A 22,855-nucleotide genomic window follows, 5' to 3' on the forward strand; every position below is an offset into this window, starting at 1 on the left:
CTTTTTTAAAATAAAATTTTTTTTTTAATTTAAAATTTTTTGGGGGGGGTTTTTTTTTTTTTTTTTTTTTTTTTGTAAACAGAACAATGCATTATTCACTATTATAAACAATAATAAAAAAAAAAGTTCTCACCACGATGGATCCCTATTTGTCCCAAGTGGGCTGTAACCAACAATCACAATGTTCTTCTCCTGACAGTATTCACGCAACTTTGGCTGGGTGAAATACGGGTGACATTCAACCTGTGTTTAAAAATAAATAAATAAATAAAAATTTAGTTTGGAAATTAGAAAATGCTTTATTTAGTAACCCTGGTATTAGACTGTCCACATATTGACACTCAAGTATTTATATTGGAGAAATGTACTGCCTCTACTTTTTAGTAATGCACTATAACTGCTTAATAATGGATTGTAAACTGTTTAAAGCTTAATTAATGGCTATCTACTGGTTAGTTATTTATTTACAATGTTATCCATCACATATGAGGGGTGTTTATAATAAAATCGTACTGACTTACCAATATTTAGTGTTCTATATGGTACACATTTATTTAATCCTTTGTATCTTCAGAAACAAGTTTGTTTCCTTATTTGCTTTATGTCTTATTAGAACAGCCGGCAGTATGCAGAGGTGTAGTACCTGGCATTTGTAATGGTTGAATATGTGCTTGTCCATTTGTAACAGTTCACTCTATAGTTAAGTATGGGTGATCACTGTTTATTACTGATTTTATTTACCTATTTATGCATTGGACAGATGGACGACAGGCGGACACAGTGCAAAAGCTGAAGTTGGTTTTATAGAGGGTGAAGATGAAGGGACAGTTCCTTGTGGAGTCCTTGTGTTTCTGACACACAGTGTCGCAAGCGAACAAACTGTGGTCTGCCAGTCAGATAGTCCACAATCCAGGACACAAGGAGAAGATGCACCTGCATCACCATCAGCTTCTCATCCATTAGAGTTGAACGGATGATGTTGAATGCACTGGAGAAGCCAAAACAACATTGTTCTCACTGTGCTTGCCGGCTAGTTCAGGTGAGTGTATACACAGTTGAGCAGGAAGATAATGGCTTCCTAAGCTCCAAGTTTGGGCTGGTAGGACGTGGTTGGACCAGAGGCCAGAGCTGCTCCAGGATAAGACTCCAGGGTCAGCGCCACATATAATCCTTGGAGTCACAAGGACGCTGTGTCTTCGGCAGCGGAACAATGCGGGGTGTTTTCGACATCACAGGGGACCCTCTGTAGATGCTGGCTCATGTTGAAGATATGCTGGAGGACTCCACAGAGCTGGATGTCACAAGCTTTCCAGGGTGGAGTCTCACCGGGTGTCTTCTAACATCTTCAGGGGTGATGTTTACCGTAGAGGAGGCTTGCTGAAGAGTGGAGGGAGGATCACAGAGTAGGAGAGAAAGGAAGGAGACTCGCATGGGGTTGAAGGACTCTGAGGGGGCAGAGGGGGGGCAGCAGCAGGGGTATTGATAGAAATGTGTGTGGGTGCAGGGGCTGGTCCTTTGCCTTGTTAATTACTCTTGTTGCCCTTTTTTTAAGTTTGATTAGTGACAACTAAAGTTCTACAGCTTTTTATTTCTCTTTCTCACTGTTTACGTTTTAATTATGCTTTTTAAATCTCTTTCTCACATGCTGTTTTTATTTTAATTATGTAAAGCACTTTGAAATGCCTTGCTGCTGAAATGTGCTATACAAATAAAATTTGATTGATTGATTGATTGACTGTTGTGTTTTGTAATTAATTTCCCAAACCTCTCTGGAGTCACTTAAATAAGGTACAACTAAAGAACAGTGCAGAATGTCAGCGTCAGGCTGTTTCTTTGTCTGTGAAAAGAAAGGTGTTTTATACTGAAACTGTGATGGGTCCACTTCGTGAACTGTGAACTGAAATAGTAAAACTCACTCATAATTTTCACTTTTCCATAGAAGGACATTCATTCTTGTTTAAAGGAAAAAGGCCAGCACCCACATAATGTTCAGGTAAAAATAAGGGTAGTGCAATTTCTAAGTATGATTTTCAAATAAAGGTCAGGTCAACGACTTGTGAAAATCAATCATTAACCTGACCTTCTTACCTTGATAATAAACTGGTTTTAGGTTTATTAATCCTATGAATTTAGTAAAAATGTTCTTCAAATGAGTGGAAATGCATAGTTTTGAGTAGATATTATTTAAATTTCCAGGGGAGCAGACCACACTAGGACTGTGTCACTCCACAGATGCTTGTCTCTCATTAATGTTTGTGAATATATGTAAATATGCAGTTAGATTTAGAAAACTGCACCAACAAATTTCTTCTCATGGGTCTTAGCCCTGCTGGGGGCTAAGCATCCCTAAAGATGATATCCTAGAATCGCCCCTGCTTCCCATCTTCAAAAATTTCAATCTATTTTTATCAGTGCTATGATGGAGTACCTGGTTTGTGACTGGTTTATGTTTCAGCCCAGGTTTGTTGAGGATCAGCTCCAGCTGGCGCTTGTTGAAGTTGGATACGCCGATTGACTTTGCCAGCCCAGCGTCCTTACAAGCTTCCATAGCCTGTTCAAGACATAAAATAAACATTTTTATAGAAACAAAGATCATAAATCCTGATGACAAGCTTCTTACTTTGACCTTGGATCTCTGTCTTGTAACTGCTATAAACTATTGTCTTTTACAGTCTCAAATTTGGACCATACGTATGAATGAAATAGATGACAAGGATTTCTCACCTCCCATGTAGCACAAAGGTCTGTCTTGTGATAAGCGCACTTCCCATTCTCATCTTGTGGGTAGAACGTATCTCCTGGCTTCAAACATTAACAGAAACTTTCAATTTGGTAAAAAAGCAAAACAAAACAAAAAACTCAAAAATAAGATTTTTGACCCTATACATATCACAAAACATGTTCCGAACCCTGAAAGCAGTGGGCATTTCTATAATGTACAGGTCCACATAATCCAGCTGTAATTCCTCCAGGGTTTTCTCCAAAGTAGGTCGTACCAACTCAGGAGGATGGAATGTGTTCCACAACTATGAAAAATCAGTGCGACCCCCCCAAAAAAAACAACAAATAACAAAAAGGGTGTTAGTTGTTCAGTATAGGTAATATCTGTGACCATGAACATTATCCTGAAGGTGGAAAATGTGGAAAACAGCCAAACCTTTCCACAGTAGAAGATGTCCTCTCTCTTTACAGTCCCATCTGCAATTTTCTCTCGGATTGCTTGACCCACCTCATCCTCATTGCAGTAGATCAAGGCTCCATCAATGTGTCTGTATCCTACCTCGATGGCCCGTTTGACAGCTGCCAAGGCGGTTCCTTTGGGAGTCTGTCAATAAATGTATTCTCCATGAGTACACAATCTTAAAGGAAACATCACGGTGCTAAACTGTCGGATAACATAACAATCTTACGTTTTGAGGATTCGAATAGGTGCCCAGTCCAATCAAAGGTATGCTGTTTCCATCACTCAAAGGAACTGAGTGGTTTTTGGGTGTCAGTGCCATATTTGATCAAAGGTTTTCCTGAACACTGTATGTAGAGCTACAGCCTTCAACAATGGTGTGCCAATCACACCAACTGCAGAGTAGTTTTTCTCCTCTTAAGATCAGGCAAATAACTCCTCCCAGACAAAGCGGCCAGCCTCCCCTGCACAAACAGACTTGATAAAGCTCACGTATCTGACACATTGCCTAAGCAAACGGGACGAGCCATGCTCGCACTGAACGTTCAGTCACCTGATTCTTGCCACGAACGTTCGCCGAGGGTCAAAACGAAATGAAATGAATGAAACGACGAAATTAAAATGAAGAGAAATTAAATGAAATTAACGTCCGCTCAACAGCGCTTGCGGACGTTGGAGGTCCGTTTGCTGACATAAACCAACCGACAATTTGTTTATTTTCAGCTCAGTTTTTACGTTCGTCAAAGCTCAAACTTGACCTGTATTAATTACATTAAGGACTACCAAGGTAGAAGTAATTATAAAATGTTCTATTCTGCTAGAATTGTATATAAATAAGAGACATTATCATAAAACTTTTATTAGAAAATGTAACTGGTACATAGCGTCGATTTTAATGCATTCAAATACAATAAAATGATTTTAAAAAATGTCGACATTTTAAAGTATGCAAAACTCTGAAAAATACATTAGGGTCAGAATGTAGTATCCATAAAATAGAGTAGCACTACTTCAGTATATTTTTCATGTTGTTCAAGGAACAATTTGAAATGCTACTCAATTTCTGAATAACTGATCAGAGCATCTCATTTAAAATTCATACATGATGGCAGAAGAACATAAAGTATAAAGTTATATGGAAAGTTTTGTATTTCACAGACAAATATTTTTAAAAACAAAAATGTAAAAACAATTACAAAATATAAAACCACACTAGAAAAAAAAAACACTTCTCCAAATATATATATATATATTTCAAAAACTATTGACAATATACAGGTTATTGTATCTTTATCACCTTCAAATGTCAGGAGAATTCGCAGAGAGAAACTAAGAGCAGAACAAAGCTTGTCCAGAAACTTGCTCAATTAACTTAGTAAAGTAATAAGTTACTACCCACCTCTGCTTAGAATGCAGATAAGCATATGAATGCCAGGCATATATATATAAGTGATTTTTTTTAGGCCCACCTTACTGTTTTAAGTTGAACATGGTGTTAGTGATTCAGAGACCTAATTATCTTTGCCTAGCTAGCATAGCATAATGCAGGGGTGCCCAAGGTCGGTCCTCGACGGCCGGTATCCTGCACGTTTTAGTTCTCTCCCTGGTTGAGCACACCTGCATCAAATTATGGCTCGTTAGAAGGTCTAAGGAGAACATTGACTTGCTGAGGAGGTTGTTACTATCACTAGGGAGAGAACTAAAACATGCAGGATGCCGGCCCTCGAGGACCGATTTTGGGCACCCCTGGTATAATGTACTATAAGCGTCATGATTAATATTGTACTTAAATTAAACCTAACATTATATAGTTTGTTGGAAAATATGTCTGTGAGTCTTTCACATTTGGCAGCCTTCTGTACTAATGCTTTCTTTCCTTTAATCTGTTTTTTTCGGTCTCTCATCTATTTCGCCGATTACCCAGCTTCGCCTATACTCCGCATATACGTGTGTAGGAGATTGATTAATTTAAAGCTATTGACTTTAATGCATAGTTTGTCCTTAGTGGGACACCGTAGCTGCAAAATCCAGCTGCGCCGTATGATTCAAGTACTGTGGTTTTGGTGTGATGGGAATTACGGATAGTTTTGGGGATCCGAATCAAATGGCTTCACTGAAAGAGCTCTTTCGTCGTTTCACACCCTTTTATTAGTGTGTATTTACTATTAGAACCTTTCTAAGCAAGTAATTATAAACTTCAAAGGAAATGTTTCAGACCACTCATGTGGTCTAAGCCCTTAAGAATCCAACGAACACCGGCTTTCATCGTTCACCCCGAAGAGCCGGTATGTCAATCCGACTCGGCCACTAAAGACGCATCGCCAGTGTTTTGAGGAAAAAAAAAGAAAGCACGGAGGCTAGCCGATCCCTAATGGACGTGTGAGCCGAAAATATCTTGCGTCTAACCTATTTTCCGTACATATGGGACTACTGGATTCTTTGTTTTGCAGTTAAAAAAAATAACCGCCACAAAGTGGAAATAGTGTTTTTGTCTAACGTTTATGCGTTTGAAGTAAGCTACATTGCTAATTTAGCTTTACAAACGAGCTGCAATAAGCTAATTCGTGTTGTTTCCTTTTTATTTTATGATTTACTATTTCAATTAATTCACTCAGGATTGAAAATGCCGCTGTATGCAATGTTATCTTACTCTTTTAATCCAAATGAGTGAAACAAAAGGCTATCTTTTCGATGCTAGGCGAAGGGCTAGCTGCATTGATTAACCGGCTGGAGTTATCGTGACGTGACAGAAATGGATGAAAGTGTCGATAACGACGACCTCGTCATCATCGTGGAGAACGAGGCTGAAAGTTTGCCCGCAGGGGAAGAGAAGGTGAAACAGTTGGGCGCCTTCGGGCTCATGGACACATGTCCCATCTGCAAGCTGAGTTTCCACAACAGGGAGCCCAAACTGCTGCCGTGTTTGCACTCCTTCTGCCGGAGGTGCCTGCCTCCCCCGTTGAGAAGCGCCGAGCCGAGGCGGGACCCGCACGGTCCAGGTGATAATATTCACTCACCCACAGAGACGGAGCTCAGTTTTATCACCCTTTAACTACGTGTTATGACAAGATATGTCCATTAATCTGCCTGACTTTAAAGCCAAAATAACAATACACAATATGTAATATCAGTATTTCATTGAAAATCAAATTATTACTCGTGCGGTTTTACTCCAAACTGCAGTAACAAATTGGATGTGATGGATAGAAAGTGGTGCATTAATGTAAAGTTGTAAAAATAAGTTTTGAGTATGTGGAGGCTGATGATTTTGCCATTTCTGAATAATTTTAGGACCTCAGATCATACCGCCTCACTCTGATGTAGGGGTGAGCATTTATTGTATCGTTTATCATTTATTGTCGAAAATGTGTTTTGATTTATCTTGATGATAAATTATTGAGAGTTAATAAAAAACTAAACTGACAGTGTGATCGCAAATGCTGCTGTTTTCTACACTGATTTTTCAACGAGAGCATCGATAAGTATCAGTAAATCCAAAAACATGATGAATGCAGTTACTGTGTTCAGTTTATGCATATAAAAAACACTTAAAAAAAAAAGTGGCATCCTGAAGAAGCTTATCTTAAATGAGAATGTTTTTAAAGAACAGTGTGTGTGTTTGTGGTGCAGTGAATGCTGTTCCATTCAGTCACAGGCAAAAAAAACCACTGTAATAAACCTTATATATATTATCATCTTTATCGTTATCACAATTATCATCTTTATCGTTATCACAATAGCACCAGAAAATATTGTGACATAAATATTTACAGTAGTATTGCTGGTTAAATAAACCCAATAATACAATAATATGTGCTTCCTGCTATAGTTGGTTCCATTCGGTGTCCGGTGTGCGGACAGGAATGCTGGGAGGTCGACGTGTTGGACAACTTCTTTGTCAAGGACTCCGCTGAGGTGCCCAGCAGCACAGTGGAGAAAACCAGCCAGGTTCTGCCTCACAGCCCCCTCCCCCGCTCTTGTCTGAGCGGATCATCTCGTAAAAAAAAAAAAAATTGTTGTAAATTCTGCGCCTTTCCTGCTCATCTTTTGTTTTCTTTTTTCTCTGCGTCCCTCTGCTTCTGCCAGGTATGCATGAGCTGCGACGACAACACCGAGGCGACGGGCTACTGCGTGGAGTGTGTGGAGTTCCTGTGCTTGACGTGCATCGAGGCTCACCAGAGGGTGAAGTTCACCCGAGACCACACCATACGCCAGAAGGAGGAGATGTCTCCAGGTGGGGCGCAGACGCATCGCATCATTTGTGTCCTTCATCCTTCTTGACGTTTGCTCTTTTTATGAATGAATGCACTGTCTGTTTTTTTTTTTTTTTGTTTTTTTTGGACTGGTTAATGTCAATATGGAGCAACAGCTGGGAGACATAAGCAAAACAAGCAAGCACAGTATTCCTTTTTTTATATTTTGATATTGATTAGATTGCGATTACTTTCATTTTATGATATGCTACTGTCCAGTCGGCTCGGTTTCAAACCAAGCAGTGCACAATTATTCAAATTGTTGTGCACAAATGCACAACTACTCAAATTGTGCATTTGAGTAGATCTAAAAGTGTGATATTTATCTGCTGGTAAGAGACATTTTGTTTCTCTGTGTGTAGCTGGTTGTAATTTATCCAAGTTTGATTAAATAGTTGCTGGTTTTCTTCTCTCCAATCTACTAAAATAATGATTATTTAAGTAATTTATCGTTCTGACGATTAGTCGGATAAAATAAATTGGCAAATTCTGCAGTATTTTTATTAAAGCTTAAGAAATGCATAAAACGTGCAAATAAATAATTCATTTCCCTTTTTAAAGAACAAAAGTAAACATTTTATTGCCAAACATGCAAAAAACAGCTTTTTTTAAGTACTCATCTACTTCCAATAAGATATGAAAAGCTCGGCCTTTTCTTACTGACTTACTCTCACTACTGATGTCGATTACTATTGTTTTGATTAACAGATTAGTAATTGGATAGAAGAAAGAAATGTAAATGTTCAGGCTTCATGTTTCTCATGAACGGATCCTCCTGTGCTCTCCTCCTGCGCAGAGGCCCTAGGCGTTTCCACGCAGAAGCCCGTCTTCTGCGACGTTCACAAGCAGGAGCCGCTGAAGCTGTTCTGCGAGACGTGCGACCGGCTCACGTGTCGAGACTGCCAGCTCCTCAAACACAAGGACCACAAGTAACATTGCGTTCCTGCTGATGATTTAGCAAAAGAGCTGATTTGTTTTGCACGTGGGATGCGGCGATATATACAAACCGAACAGGACTAATCATGACAGATATTTAAAAAAAAAAAAAGAAAAAGTCCTACACTCATGCTGTTGTTTTCTTTTTGTGTCTAGCTACCAGTTCTTGGAGGATGCGTACAGGAACCATAAGCAGTATTTGGAAACCATGACGCTGCAGTTGCAGGAAAAGAGAAAAGCCATTGAAGAAGTGTCGAGCTGTATCAACTCCGGGTAAAGTTCTGCAACACGGCTGGTTTCAAACGCATCTTTAAAAGGATTCATTCTGATTCACTGGGCTTTGGTTACAAAATGTTTGTAATGTTGCTACAGTTGGAATTTCTTTGACTTGAATTTAATCCCTATCAGCAGTTAGACATCACCTCTAGCAGCAAATTTGGGTTTTTCACAAAGTTCTAAATTATTTTTTATTTTTTTAAATAACCAAACTATGCAAGATAAGTTTAATTTTTAGACTGAATTCTGCTTTTAAAGGTTGCTGAAGTTCAGAAAAGGAAGATGTGAGAGAAAGAGGAAGCTGTTGACAACTGACAGGTTTTAGTAAAATACATATTAAGCGTAGAAGTAACTCATACAGAACTACTGAGCCAAAAGCCGAAGAAAAATAGGCTCCAATTTTGTCACAAATGTATGAATTAGCCAAAGAGGTTTTGGGATTGTTTGATGTGAAGTGGTGAAACAAAACCAGTCTAAATGTCTGCTTGCTGTTGTTCTATCTTGCCTTTCTTCTTCCTCAAGGAAGCAGAAAAGAGTTGAATAATTTTGAGACCACAGTAGTCATTTAAAGTATCCACTTATTCTTATTTCACTTATTTGATTTTAAACAGCGGTAACACTTTATTTGAAGGGGGGTGAATAAGACTGACATGACACTGTCATGATCATGAATAAATCTTCATGAATATTTATGACTGTTGTCATAAAGCGTCATTCGGTAAATCATGACTTTTAATGCAAAGTTGACATTATTAAAAATGTCAACTTGACATTAACCTCGCCAAAAATGCCTTCGTTATGACAACGTGACATTACCCAAGACAACGTCATTGTCATGACAACTTGACATTAAGCAAGATATTAAAACTTGTCATGAATGAAATAGGTGAATTTTAAAATATTATCCTTGTGTGACAGCATTAACAAGTCACTTGTTCTTACACATACCTTTTGCTGTCATGAGACCATTATAATTGTGACATTATCCTCCTCTGTTAAAGTGTATCACAGTAAACTAGTACTGAAGATGTCATTGAGTGCCATTACTCTATCGCTTTAATGACAGAGTCATGAACATTTCCAGTCACCTCAAGTAAGTGTGGTCCACTTTACTTGAGGTAGCTGAAAATGTTCATGACTTGTTAATGCTGTCTTATAAGGATAACATTTTAAAATTCACCTGTTATTACATTCATAAGTTATAATGTCTTGCTTAATGTCAAGTTGTCACGACGACGACGTCTTGGGTAATGTCAAGTTGTCATGACGACGACGTCTTGGGTAATGTCAAGTTGTCATAACAAAGACATTTTTAATAATGTCAACTTTGTATTAAAAGTCATGATTTACCGAATGACGCTTTATGACAACAGTCATAAATATTCATGAAGATTTATTCATGTTCATGACAGGTGATATGTCATGTTTATGACAGTGTCATGTCAGTCCTATTCACCCTCCTTCAAATAAAGTGTTACCTGAATAGCTGACAGTTTTAGTCCTAGTTAATAATCACAAGGAGTCAATTTGGATTCACAACGCCAAATTCCCTCTCCGTCTCAACTTCCACAGACTGCAGCAAGTGGAGGAAAACCGGAAAGCTGTGACAAACGAAATAAAGAAGTCCATCTGTAACCTGATCATGGAGATCAACAGGAAGGGAAAGATCCTGATAAACCAGCTCGAGGTGTGTTTGCGCTTCCCTTTTGAGCCTCTTCCACCAGACGTCCTCTGGTGACGTTTCAGTGAACGCCGCTCTCGCCCTCAGGCGCTTACTAAGGACCACGATTTGGCTCTGAAGAAGCAGCAGGACGACATCAACGCCCTGACGAGGCAGCTGGATCACGTGATCAGCTTCACCAAGTGGGCGACGGCGAGTCACAGCGGAACGGCTCTGCTGTACTGCAAGAGACTGGTATTGTTTCTGTTAATAGGCTATTTTACAGATTTTGAACTAGGTGAAGCAAAAACTATGCCCATTGAGGCAGATGTACAGGAAAAAACATGTTTCCATCTTAAATGCAATTATTTGTACAGTTTTGGATGAATGACTGTTTTGAGTGTGTTGTTCTTTCAGTGTTTTTTCAGATTCTGTATACTGTAGCCATTAATCAGTTGCAAATTAGTTTTAACCTGGAACATTTATTTAGTGGAGGGAATGAGATAAATCACCCTGAATTTAGATGTTTAGTTTTTTTCCTTTTGTCTTGTTGAACACTGATTGGATTGTGCTGGACCTTTGGGTTGTTTTAGATGCTCGTTCAGAGTTGTGGGCTGCAGCAGAAAACTCTCCGTCATGCCTGATCTCTAGTTTTTAACATCCTTGTCTCTCTGCCTCTCAGATCCTCTATCAGATCCACTACCTGATGAGAACGAGCTACAACCCGTCCATCGTCCCGCAGAGCTCGGTTCGCTTCCAGTGCCGGTCGGGCTTCTGGGCCTCAAACGTAGACCTCGGTATGTCTTGTTTTAGTTTTTTTTGTTTTTGTTTTTTTCTGTCTTAGTAGCAGAGACTTAAAGTTACAAAAAACTAAACAGGAATGTAAGTTTACATGTCATCACATTCAGTTCTTTGTGAGGTCAATTCACGTTTTTATCTGGGGGGTTTTCTCATGGATGCATCCAGATCTAGTTTACAAGACATTTTGTTCTTTTTTCTATGTGTGTCAGAGTGTGTTAATCTTATCTGACCTACATGATGGCTGTTTTTTTGTTATTGTTTTTCAACTACTCTTTTTTATTTCTGAGCTTTTGGGAACCAAACAGATTTAAAGGAAAATGCATCACAGAAGAAGTTGTTTTGAATTCTGTAGCAATTTTTAAACTGGATTAAGATCATTTTCATCACACCTCTCACTCTTCAGTTGTGTTTTTTATATATATAAAACTAGAAAAAAATTAAAGTAAAATAAATAATTCTTCATTCATTTATCACACCTTTTTTTTATCTTTGAAGTGTTTTATTCTCACATAATTATCCAAAGCCTGATAAAAGTGATAAATTATTTACACATTTACTTTTGGTATTATAGAAGGGAAATATTCCTTCCTTTGCACTTGGAGACGGTAGAGAGAAAAACCTATATTCCAACAGAATGGAAACGGAAATAAAGAACCGAATGTGTGTTCCTCTGCAGCTGTTATAGAAACATGTTGGTAATTTCTCCTCCTCCTCGTCGTCGTTTCCTTGCAGGTTCGCTGGTGGTCGAGCGATGTCCGGGGAGGCCACCCATCCCTAACCATCAGCAGGGTCCCAGACCCGAGGCCCCGACCGGGGGTCTTTCCCTCGCAGCAGCACAGCAGCGACAGAGCACTCTAGCTCAGCTCCAAATGCAGGTAACATTAATTTTGTTTTATTCATTTTAAATGCTAGATTTTCACTAGAGGCTAACCTGTTGAATCACCACCTTGTCCAAGGTTGACAAGCTCTCCCACCATCCTCAGAGGCAGCCCCCTCCTAACCACTGGTCCTGGTATCAAAATGTCAGGCTCTCAGCTCCTCCAGGCCCTCCTCCACCTACCAGACCCATCCATGGGGGGTCTTCTCCCTCCCAAGCTCCCCCCAGCTTAGTGCAGCCTGGACGCAGGTACGGGAACAGCCATCCAAACCCCAGGAGCCCTACGGCGTCCATGATTCAGAGCCCAGGCTACGGAGCGTCACAGGTAATTTTGGTGGATGTACATTTGTACAGTTTCTCCCGAAATTATTCATGCCCCTTGAAGAAGTTTTCAAATTTGTCAGTGTGAAAACAAGCAGCCTTTAGAAGGTGATGCATAATTGTGAAGCAGAAGGGAAATGATGCGTTGATTTCAAAGTTGTTTGACGAGTAAAAAAAAAATCTGAAAAGTGGCAATTTTTAGTTCTTACGATAGGAAATTTATCATAAGTACAGTACTTCAATGAAGTACATTTTGTGTCATTTCCTTATCTTATCTATTTCTTTTCTCCAAAGTAAAAATGACACATTTAGCAGCCCATATAAACTATGACATAGTGATGATTATAGTGTCACTATCAGTAGGTGAATTACTTAAAGTTATCATGTGATACCTTTAAAATGTCTCATTTCTGCATTTGTAAATGAGTCAGTGTTTATGTCTTTCAACCTCTTTCTTACTTAATGAGGTATTAAAAAAAGGAGTCGTATCATATAGAGGATAAACTCCTTTTTTTTTCTTGTGCGTTTCTTCTAGTCTCTACGAGAACTAATCCACAGCAACGCGTTCCCCCCTAAACCCATCGACATATCGCAGGGCGCTCCCCGCTTCTCGCAGCCTCTGTCTGCTCCCCAGGCCGCTCTGCACCAGGTTGGTAACAGGAAAATCCAACATGAACGTGAAAAGTATTAATTCAGGCTTCACTAAAATAAAAATTTGTCCCTCAGAGATGCATGCCGGAGTCGTCCGTCCTAAGGAGGAGTGAAGCAGGTCTGCCTGTCCCCACCGTCAGCATCTCCATCCCCAAACCCAACATGGGTTTGGGGATGGCAGCCGGAAGCTCAGAAAAAAGCAGCAGCTCGTTTGCTCATGTGACAGGTTTGTGCTTTTGTTTGCCAACTTTATCTCAAGTTATTTATTTTTATGTGACATCCAATTGTTTAAACGCCGCTTTCAGGTCACGGAGGGCAGAACTCGCCGCTGGTGAAGCCGTCCTCTTCTGACAGAACCGCGGGGTAAGAAAGCGTTGGACTCATCAGGCGTTTTCTGAGCAGAACTCAGAATCTTAGTGCATCTTCAATTTTCACTCTGAAGGTCGACGTCCTGGAGGTCAGCGCCTCCGTCGGCCCCCGCGCCGAAGCGGAGGAGGAGGATGTCTCCGGGGCCCGTAATCGTCATCAAGGACGAACCCGAGGACGAGGACGAAGTTCGTTTTGTAAGCAAAGTGGTCCGGTTCTTTCAAATCCAGACGCAATTCCACCCCCAGCCGTGCTGACGACGTATTCTTTTTGTTGTTGCCGTCCACAGGTGCAATCCAGCGGCGGGTCGAGCCTCCCAGACAGCAGCACCGGCGCTCAGTCGAAGCCCCGGCCGACGCCAAAGGGACTGGTGGCGTCCACGGCCCCGGCGTCCACCTCCGTCGACCAGTGCAATCAGACCCAGTCGCAGCCGGACCCACAAAAGAAGCCGGAGCCAGAGGACGACCCCAACGAGGACTGGTGCGCTGTGTGTCAGAACGGCGGGGAGCTGCTCTGCTGTGACAAGTGCCCCAAAGTTTTCCACCTCTCCTGCCACATTCCGGCTCTGAATGAGTCGCCGAGGTGAGACACAGATCGGCTTTTATAAGAATCAAACTTTTTTATGAACCGTCACCTTTAGCTATGTCGCAGTTGAACACGTCAGCAATCTGACCAACAATTTTCATATGGTTTTGAAAAGTTTTTGCTTATAAAAATTTGAAAAGTGCTGCTTTTTTTTTTTCTATTCCACTCCACTGAGATAGTTTAAGGGTAAATCTGTACCAGATTTGTATATTTTGTAGACACTCAAAAGTTTCTTTGTTAAATAGGAGAGCATCAATAGCTGCGTTCCCATTGCAAATGTGCGCAAAACTTTGTCCGCTAATGTCAAAAAGCACAATTTTGCAATAGGGGTGTTTCCATTAAATAAGAAACGCAATTAAAATCACACTTGAATATTTTCAATAAGTAATTGAAAAACAAGCTGCGGCATCATCATCCAACTACTTTGTGTCGTCTTCTTTGTGGTTTCCTCCACTAGAGACATCTGGTTATTTTGTGATACAAAAATACATTAATTTCAATACATCAGAAAAAACGTCTCATGTTGGCATAAAAGCTTTTGCATTTTGCAAAAGGTGTTGGTGTCTGGTTGTTTTTCTGCGTTCATCCAGCAACTGAAAACAATCGTAATTCCATTGAAACATCAGTAAAAATGTGTTAGTTATTTTTGTGGTGAAAGACTCCTTGTTTGAGCACACTCCGTTTGCAGCACGCTTTTTAGCATCTATGATCTTTCTGTGCCTTTCCTTCTCTTCAGTGGTGAGTGGTTTTGCTCGTTCTGCCGGGACCCAGAGTCACCAGAGATGGAGTACGACTGTGACAGAGGCAGCGGGCCGGGCTCTGAAAACTTCTCCTCCGTGGACAAAAGGGTATTTTTAAACCCTCTACTACTTCCATTTTCACTCTATTTTAACACTGCTGCTCACTTCTTCCTATCAATACATTAATGAAGAATATACTCTTTTAGGATAAATAAAGGAGTGTCTCTTGACTGTGATGTTTTTCCTGATTCTAGAAATGCGAGCGGCTGCTGCTACGCTTGTTCAGTAACGACTTCAGCACAGACTTCCAGCACCCTGCGTCTCCATCGGTAACCCGCCGCAGTCGATATTCATGCAGTTTATTTGTACTAATTATTGTTTGTGAACGAACGGATTCTGTCTACATTATGAGAAATCGCGGTCATTCTGTCCAGTCAACCTTTCATTGATTCATCTGTTCATCCAACTGTCCAACCAACCATGGGTAGATGTTTGTCCATTCATCCATTTGTCCAACCAAACTACCAACCATCCGTCCATTTGTTTGTTTGTTAATCCATTTGTTTTTCCATCTAACCAACCATCTTTCTGTCTGTCATTTTTTTCTATTTACTACATCAGGTCTTATTTATTATGTTAGTTATATTTATGTTAGGGCGATTTTCATTTGTCCAACCAATCAACTCTCCATCCTTCCAGTTAACCCTTCATTTATCCATTAGTTCATCCAGCCAACCCTTCATCTGTCTGTCCGTCTAACCATTCGTCCCACCTTTTGTTCATCCATTCAAGTGCAGCAGACCTGAGATGTGCTTCTTTTTTAGGAAACTCGGCGGTACAAGGAGCTAATAAAGACGCCGATGGATTTGACGATGGTGAAGAAAAAACTGCAGTCAAAGGAGGACGAGTGCTACGGAAGCCCGGAGGAGTTCGTTTCCGACGTCAGGCTCATATTTTTCAACTGTGCCAAGTACTACAAGGTGGGTCTCCCTTCCAGTCCTCTGTTGCAAAAAATGTAATGTTACTTCCGGTCTCGTGTTTTTTTTTTTTTTTTTTTCTTCCGTCAACCTTAAAGTTGCCCTCTACCTTTTCCAAGGCGACATCCGAGATTGGGAGTGCCGGCTTGTACCTGGAGGATTACTTCGAGGAGCAGCTGAAGCTCGTCTACCCAGACAAGGTCTTCCCAGGGGGGAGAGAGGAGCAGATGATCCCTCCTTTAGAGGACGAGATCGAAGAAGAGGAGGAGCAGCCGATGGAGCAAAGCGCCGCCGCAGCGGATGACAAGAAACCACAAAGCCCTGCAGGAGACACAGACGGCGGAATGGTTCCTAAGGAAGAGCCGATGGCTCCGGCAGAGAGCGAGAACCTGGAGGAAAGCAGCGAAATGACTCAAAAGGAGACAGAGGAAGCGACTGCAGACATAGAGGGAGGCGTTCCTCCTGCAGAAGAGGCGAAGCCAGATGAGAGCATCGACGGTAAGCAGGCGGAAAGCTGCCCAGCTTCTGACATGGAACCTAAAGATGGCGGCGAGGACGAGAAGGCTCAGCTGCCTGCAGGCGAAGCCGAGGACACACCGGACACTTCGGAGAATCCAGCCTCGGAGCAACAGGGATAGACAGACTCCCCAGATTCCAGGAGGATAGATCAGAGACCAGAGAAGTCTTCCAGAGTCATGGCCGTGGCGTTAGCCGCCATTAGATGCAATTAGATCCTTTTTTATAACTCCAAGCAGTTATAAAGTTTGAAGCAGAGTCGCTGCCGCCACTGCTGCGTGGGACAGACTCTTAACGGCGGTTTATGCTGTTGGTGCACAAGAAAGACAGTAAACAAGCTCTTTGTTTCTTTCTTATGTACGACGACTGTGAAAAGCCACACACACGTGAGCTTCTCTGTGGATCGCGCTTAAGTTATGAATTACTGTAAATACGTCTTAATAATGAAAGCACAGTTTCTGAAGTAGGAAAAAAAAACGCCAAATTTGGACTTTCAATGCATGAAATATGCTCTTGATATCAATAACCCATGCATTCTAGCCATTTTGGTTCAAGATTAACTCTTCTGCGGTAGTATTTTATTTTTATTTATAGTATTAAAGCACAAGTATAGGATGGCTAAATACTGTAGATTTTTGTACAATGTGGCATATGTACAATATACATATATATAAACACAAATGGCAACATTTGTTGCCATTTGTGTTTACCAGCAATGTTTGTTGCTGGTGAAGAGCTAAACAGGCGCTTTCATTGGAGGAGCATAATCTCTCATTATGAATGTTTTTTTTTTTTAGAACAATTCAAACTTTATTTAAGTGCGTTCAATGACTGGGACGAAACCCTTCAAGAAGAAATGAATTGATTCAGGTTTTTATTTTTTTTTGTTAACAAGAGGATGAAAAAACTTTTGTTTCATATCTAGCCAAAGTAAAAATCTGAAAATGGCATCGGTTACATTTATATTAAATAATTATTGGGTCTCTTTTGATTTTGTTATATAAAAAAAGTTACCTTAGAGCTGAACAAAATTGGGGGAAAAAAGCTGATTGGTTGTTTCCCTTCACTCTGTGCTGCCAGTTTCCCAAACTTGCAGCAATCCTAGATGTTGTTTGCTCGACTGTTATCGCTCCCAACTTAAGAGATCTGATATTCAATGCCTCAGTCAGAGTTTTCCGACTTTTGACCTTGATTGCTTCATTTTGATTAGATGGAGAGACTGCTCACCGCCAGCAAAATAAATTTTGGCTCATGTATGAAAGCGGAGTCGTTTAGAGAGCAAAGGTTTACACGGCCACCTTACTGCTAAAGGTCGCTACGTGATGCCATTAATCTACAACAAAATCAATGTTGAGCATAAAAAGACTTCCTGAGTTTATAATATTTGTAATAAAACCAGATTACATGACGTACAACTGACTTTTGCATCACAAATTCATATGTACCATCTTCATTTTTGTCTCGGTTTCTAAATATGTTCAGTGTATGAGCGGATAATCCAGGGCACAGAACTAGCAATAGCATATAATGATGTTAATAATTTGATAGTGAATTATTTTTGCTATCAAAATTTGGCGTTTGTTCATTTCCCTTTAAGATTTATTTTCGGATGATGTCACTTGACAAACTGCAGCAACCTTTATACTGCAGACACTTTTCTGCACTTGGTCCTATCGAAATAAAGCCTACATACAACTGAAAGTCAAAGTTTTATATTTGCAATATTTTTTATGGGTTTAAAAGAACAATATGAAGAGTTGTGGAATATGTTGCTGAAATGGAGCATTACACATTTATAGCAAAAGAGGTAAACGAAGCTTTTTTTTATTTACCTGTTCACATGGAAATGATGACGGTATTGTGCTATTGGTGAAATCTGTGTTAAAATACATAAACATACCATTAGCAATTTCAGTACATGTTTTAAAATGTTATCATTACGACACATTTATAGTCGTAATTTCACCTTTAAAATAATTATTTATGACACGGTGTCGAATTATTGTGAATTCGAAATAATGACAATCTCATAATTTAGACCAATTTCAACGATATTGAGGTCAAAATTCTAACTTTAAAAGCCAGACTTATGACATTGTGTTGCATTATTATGACTGAAAGTCATAATAAAATGGTGACTTTGGAAGTAGAAATTATGGTTTTGTTTCTCAAATTTAAGAGGTGATATGTTTTAATCGATTTTTTTCTTTCAGCTGGTGGAAACGGGCTTCCGTAGATTTGTCAATTTTTGACTAACTTAGTCGTTTCACTTAAAAATCCCATCAAAACGGTCGAAAGTGTGACATGAATGAGTGAGTTAGTGTTATGAATACTTTTGGAAGGCACTGTGATGTTATTGTTGCTGGTTTCAGGTTATCTCGCTGGTGACGTCTTTGACACACTTATTATCGGCCGTGTTTTAATCATGGCAGCAGCTCCGTGGAGCCCTCCCACTCCGCCGTACAGGCCCGCTCCGCGACGCTTCAGGCTCGTCTCTCGCCACCTTCAGGATAATTGTCCGACTCTAAATATCGGCTCATCCACCGGGCGCTGGCTGGGTTCAAACTGGGCCTGATGGCGCACGGGATTGTAATTTTACTTTCCCTCTGCGCGGCTTTGACGGGGATTGGTAAGGAAGCAAATTAGAGTCGGCAACTTTAAATTTCGTACCGCATTAAAACCTTTACAGTCATCGTCATTCCTGCTTTATAGAGAGCATGTTTACTTCTGTGCATGAGTGCTGTGAGGCTGGAAGGGTGATAGCCCTGAGGAAGCAAGACTGCACGGCGCTTCCACGTTTCAGCTCCCACATTTGCAGGTAAGAAACACCTGGACGCTTCTTGTGACGTAAAGGGATTGCTGGAAAAAGCAAAGCATACCTTCAGGAATGCATATTGAATCTCCTAGTGTAGGTCCCAAGAGGCCTCTAGTGAGCATGTCCCCAAAGGGCCCTGGTCTGTTGTGTATGCGTGTGCATTGTGATTGCTTTTAATATAACAAAGCAAAACTAAGAGGACTGCTTCAAGGGCTGCCGACAGGAGGTTCTACATAATTTCATACGATGATTAAATATTTGCTGTGAGGTTTATTGTGGTATGTGTGGTTTATTCTTTAGCTTTCATAGCTGAATTGGATTTGAACAAACCTGAATTTCATGCAGGATAATCCCCGGACATAAAAGATTGTAAACTAAAACGGCCAAATGCAGTCCAGGCTCAAAATACCCTTAAATCTAATCAGAAGTTACAACTTGGATGCCAGTTTTGAAATCATCAGTCATCAATGGGATATTATAACTATCTCCAACAATAAGACAAGATGGTAAAAAAAAAAAATACAGGTTGTTTAGGTTGTGTTCAGTTTGGAAGTTGTATTTGCCAAATTCCTTATTGGAAATACACCAAGACGGTGATTCCTTCTTGGAAAGTAGGAAGCCTCTCAATCCTGAGTCCAATATTCAATATGGCTGCTGCACATGTAAAGCACATAGAAGTGGGATGTGAAAACTACTTTGTCCTTCTGACCTTTTGCATGTCCTTGAATTGGTGTTATGAAAAGCACTGTACTGTCTCTATTTGGAACACATAAAATATTCAGCATTAGCTTGTGTTGCCAATAGTTAGCATTAATGATTAGCTTCTGTCTGATTTTACTCCCAGAGCCAAGCTAAGTTGAATACAGTTGACTTCTTTTCTAACTTCCCATAGCAGTGAGCTGTACTACTGTTGTAAGACTCCTAACTTCTGGCTGTGATTTTATTATTTTGTCCTCCTTTATACCATATTTGTTATTTAAAAGAAATCCTTTTTACTGCCTCTTACGTAATGGTTAGTTACTCTGATTTTCAGCCACCAGAAGCTCCTCACTTCCTGCACAGAAGGAAATGACTAAAATAGTGTTTTACTTGACGTTGTGCTTTACTTTTTTAAACTGCAGTCTCACATTTAACTCTATATTTCTCAGCATTGCCCAAGAGCACTGCTGTCGCGCTTTAGCGAGAGAGCGAGCCTGTGACACTGGCATTAAGGTGGCCCGTGGTCACGGGGTCTGCGAGCGGCCCCTCTTCACAGGATCCAACTGGGAAGCGCAAATTTCACAGGTGTGCTCTCCTCCACGCCTCCCAACACAAGCGGCATGTTGGAAAACACACACTTTGTTCTCTTAAACACACGTTTTGTTTCCTTAAACTTCCTTCTCTTGCTTAGTCATGCTGCGACTGCTGCACAATGGGTTTGAAAACAGACAGCATGGGCTTCGGCTGTGACTTTCAGGACCTGCAGCTGGACAAGCAATGTTCTAATGCGGCTAAAGTCTGCTGTCAGAAACCCAAGGACATCACTCCGTCTGCTAAAGGTGAAAGGTCAAAGCAATCTTGTGCTGCAGGCGCTGATTATTCGCCGCTTATCGGTATTATCTTACGTCACCGTCTGGCTGTGCAACAGTAGGGTTTCGACATCAACAAACATTGGGTGTTTGAACACAATCCACTGTCACACTGCAAAAACATAAAATTAATTTTGGTGTAGTTTCTAGTGCAAATATGTTAATATACTTGAAATAAGACAAAACTAAGTTACAAATAACTTTTTAGCAAGATACAGGAGCGTGTTTTAAGTAAAAATATTCCTTAGTACTGATTAAAACATGCTAGCTATAAGTGAAACAAGAGATTTTTCTCATTGATTTAGTTAAGATGTCCCTATATGTTGCTGAAAAGTGACTTGTAAGTTTTTTTAAATTTTATTTCAAGTGCGAGAAGAAAATAATTACTTGGTAAGTTCATTCCTTCTATTTTGTCAACAAAGGTAACACTCATTCATTATGAGTCTGTGCTCTATATCCTTTGACATTCAATACGACTTTTTTTTTCTTCATTTTACTCATGTTTTTGTCTCAGGACAAGAAGAGCTTAAAGTGTTGATCTCCAGGCCTCCAGACGAACCAAATACCTGCAGAGGTTTGGCACCTTCGGTTTATTTTATTTTTCTTCTGCTATTGTTTTGGTTGCAGTCGTAGTCTCTTTATGGTTCCATTCTATTTCTTAGATTTTAAAGTCACATGTATTGGGATAAAATAAGACACTCAGTCCTTGCCAGGTCTTTAAATTAAACACAAACTTAGAAAAAAGCCCAACAAAATCAAAGTCCTTCTTTGTTTCAATTTGAAGCAATCAAAGAAACTGACGTTATCAGTTCCTCTCGTTGTTGGGGATAGTGGGGTCGATTGAATGTCTCACCGGCAATTGCTCTTGCTTTTCTATTCAGAGCTTTTTTAAAGTCAACTGTTGCCCTTTAGGTACTACAACAATTGCTTTTTTTAATTATTATTTTAAAACATAATTTTTGATCAGATCAGAAATCAGAAAGTCATGCCCTGAATACTAAAAATACCTAATTCCAAAAGCCAGTTATCAGATAAACATTTTAGGAAACTGTAAGGAAAAAAATAAATTGCTTGTTGTGGTCTGAACTGTGAAACGGGGTCTTTAAACGACACATAAAGTGGTGTGTGTGTATCTCTTGACACATTTCTCCCGTTTCAGAGCTTAACTGCTCTCAGCTGTGTGTAGGTAACGGAAGATGCGTCTGCAACGACGGCTTCCGACTGCAAAGGGACGGAGTGACGTGTGAGGGTAAGTCATCTTAAACGCACAAAAGTCGAGAGCCGTAAAACACAAAATCTTACCAAGTACCTTTGGTCTAGTTTCTTGTGCGAATACTTAGTATGCTAGAAGTAAGACAAAACTAACTCACAAGTAACTTTTGAGCAATATATAGGCACTTTTTTTTATGCCAATGGAAAATGTACTGGATATAAGTGAAATAATCTGCCAGTGGAAAAAGGGATTTTTCGTTAAAATATTTTGTTCCACTGACAAGTAATTTCACTCACAGCTGGTACTTTTTCGTCAATGTCATGGACTTTAAACAAACTCCTAGATCTTCTTGAAAAGTCACTTGTAAGTTACTTCAAGTTTGTTTGCTTTGCTTTGTTTTTTCGTAATGCAAACGAAAGGGTTTTTACGCCGTTTCTGTTTGGGTTTTGTTTGTTTTTCGCTCGTCTTTGAGCCTTTCGCTAAAGTCCTGATTAGATTCCTGACGTTCGTCTCCTCAGATATTAATGAGTGTCTCGCCGACCGCCACAACTGCAGCGCCGAGCAGGTTTGCGTGAACACAGACGGGTCGTTTCACTGTCAGCTCAGCTGCCACCCGGGATTCACAATCACAGACGACATCGCTTGCAAAGGTAAGCAGCCTCGTAGATTAAAGTCTTCGTGGAAGAATTAAAAATAGCAAGATTTCTGTTGTGTATGATACACTAGGTCAAATAAAAATAATATTCAAGCAGATAACTGGAGGTAGCACGTGGCAACGTTTATTTTCGAACGGGGAACTTCGTCTTCTTCTTTACAGGTCCAGCTCACATCTCTTGTGCACAGCAACAGCGCCACCAATGGCGATTAATTATATTGCTTTTATCTTCACATTACAAACAAACAGCCTCCAATACATAGGAGTATAATCATACCAAAAGTGTGTTAACAATCTTAAATCTAGAGGTTCATTCTTTTCTGCGTCTGGAACACCACAATTTCTATATATTTTATATACGATATATATATATATATATATATATATATATATATATATATATATTTTTTTTTTTTTTTTTTTTTTTTTTTTAAAAATTAGCGTGTGGGGGGGGGGGGCGCACA

At 40.1% G+C, this 22,855-nt stretch overlaps 3 protein-coding genes and 1 long non-coding RNA gene across 10 annotated transcripts in view; 2 read left to right on the top strand and 2 right to left on the bottom strand.

The window, feature by feature from the left end:
- The window catches only part of LOC106960935 (3-oxo-5-beta-steroid 4-dehydrogenase-like), an 8,808-nt gene extending 3,989 nt beyond the window's left edge, over positions 1-4,819 (bottom strand). The window contains exons 1-7 of one of the 3 annotated variants that reach the window (XM_015054342.1): positions 4,581-4,819; positions 3,411-3,645; positions 3,158-3,325; positions 2,910-3,026; positions 2,725-2,802; positions 2,429-2,551; positions 134-243 (exon numbers count right to left, since the gene is read on the bottom strand). In XM_015054342.1, coding sequence (XP_014909828.1) covers positions 134-243; positions 2,429-2,551; positions 2,725-2,802; positions 2,910-3,026; positions 3,158-3,325; positions 3,411-3,503 — 689 coding nt within the window. In that variant the 5' untranslated portion in view covers positions 3,504-3,645; positions 4,581-4,819. Of the gene's footprint in view, positions 1-133; positions 244-2,428; positions 2,552-2,724; positions 2,803-2,909; positions 3,027-3,157; positions 3,326-3,410; positions 3,646-3,734; positions 3,808-4,580 lie in introns of those variants that run through there. The other 2 variants (XM_015054341.1, XM_015054343.1) reach the window with 2 other exon arrangements.
- The window catches only part of LOC106960936 (uncharacterized), a 13,095-nt gene extending 6,273 nt beyond the window's left edge, over positions 1-6,822 (bottom strand). Inside the window, exon 1 of the long non-coding RNA XR_001427668.1 lies at positions 6,790-6,822. This is a non-coding gene — a long non-coding RNA (uncharacterized LOC106960936). The remainder of the gene's footprint in view (positions 1-6,789) is intronic.
- Positions 5,487-16,914, top strand: trim24 (tripartite motif containing 24). 2 transcript variants are annotated; one of them, XM_015054334.1, is made up of 19 exons: positions 5,487-6,180; positions 7,011-7,129; positions 7,268-7,415; positions 8,231-8,363; positions 8,527-8,643; positions 10,219-10,333; positions 10,415-10,561; positions 10,989-11,103; positions 11,840-11,982; positions 12,091-12,309; positions 12,841-12,954; positions 13,032-13,182; positions 13,262-13,319; positions 13,399-13,519; positions 13,612-13,904; positions 14,644-14,755; positions 14,902-14,976; positions 15,472-15,627; positions 15,744-16,914. In XM_015054334.1, exons 1-19 carry the CDS (start codon positions 5,934-5,936, stop codon positions 16,260-16,262), a joined length of 3,102 nt encoding a protein of 1,033 aa, XP_014909820.1. In that variant the 5' UTR covers positions 5,487-5,933; the 3' UTR covers positions 16,263-16,914. The 2 variants fall into 2 exon arrangements, with proteins under 2 accessions (XP_014909820.1, XP_014909819.1); XM_015054333.1 differs by having other exon boundaries at positions 5,488-6,180; positions 12,064-12,309.
- Positions 16,915-18,649: 1,735 nt separating this feature from the next.
- Positions 18,650-22,855, top strand: part of LOC106960947 (fibulin-1-like) — a 16,031-nt gene continuing 11,825 nt past the window's right edge. For 2 of the 4 annotated variants that reach the window (XM_015054352.1, XM_015054354.1), the window contains exons 1-7: positions 18,650-18,769; positions 18,853-18,958; positions 20,104-20,239; positions 20,346-20,493; positions 21,038-21,097; positions 21,683-21,772; positions 22,255-22,386. In XM_015054352.1, the coding sequence (XP_014909838.1) occupies positions 18,715-18,769; positions 18,853-18,958; positions 20,104-20,239; positions 20,346-20,493; positions 21,038-21,097; positions 21,683-21,772; positions 22,255-22,386 (727 nt within the window). In that variant the 5' untranslated portion in view covers positions 18,650-18,714. The remainder of the gene's footprint in view (positions 18,770-18,852; positions 18,959-20,103; positions 20,240-20,345; positions 20,494-21,037; positions 21,098-21,682; positions 21,773-22,254; positions 22,387-22,855) is intronic. The other 2 variants (XM_015054355.1, XM_015054353.1) reach the window with 2 other exon arrangements.

This window comes from Poecilia latipinna, unplaced genomic scaffold, assembly GCF_001443285.1.
Source record: "Poecilia latipinna isolate Pla-1442-1.1 unplaced genomic scaffold, P_latipinna-1.0 Scaffold1245, whole genome shotgun sequence".
Taxonomy (NCBI): domain Eukaryota; kingdom Metazoa; phylum Chordata; class Actinopteri; order Cyprinodontiformes; family Poeciliidae; genus Poecilia; species Poecilia latipinna.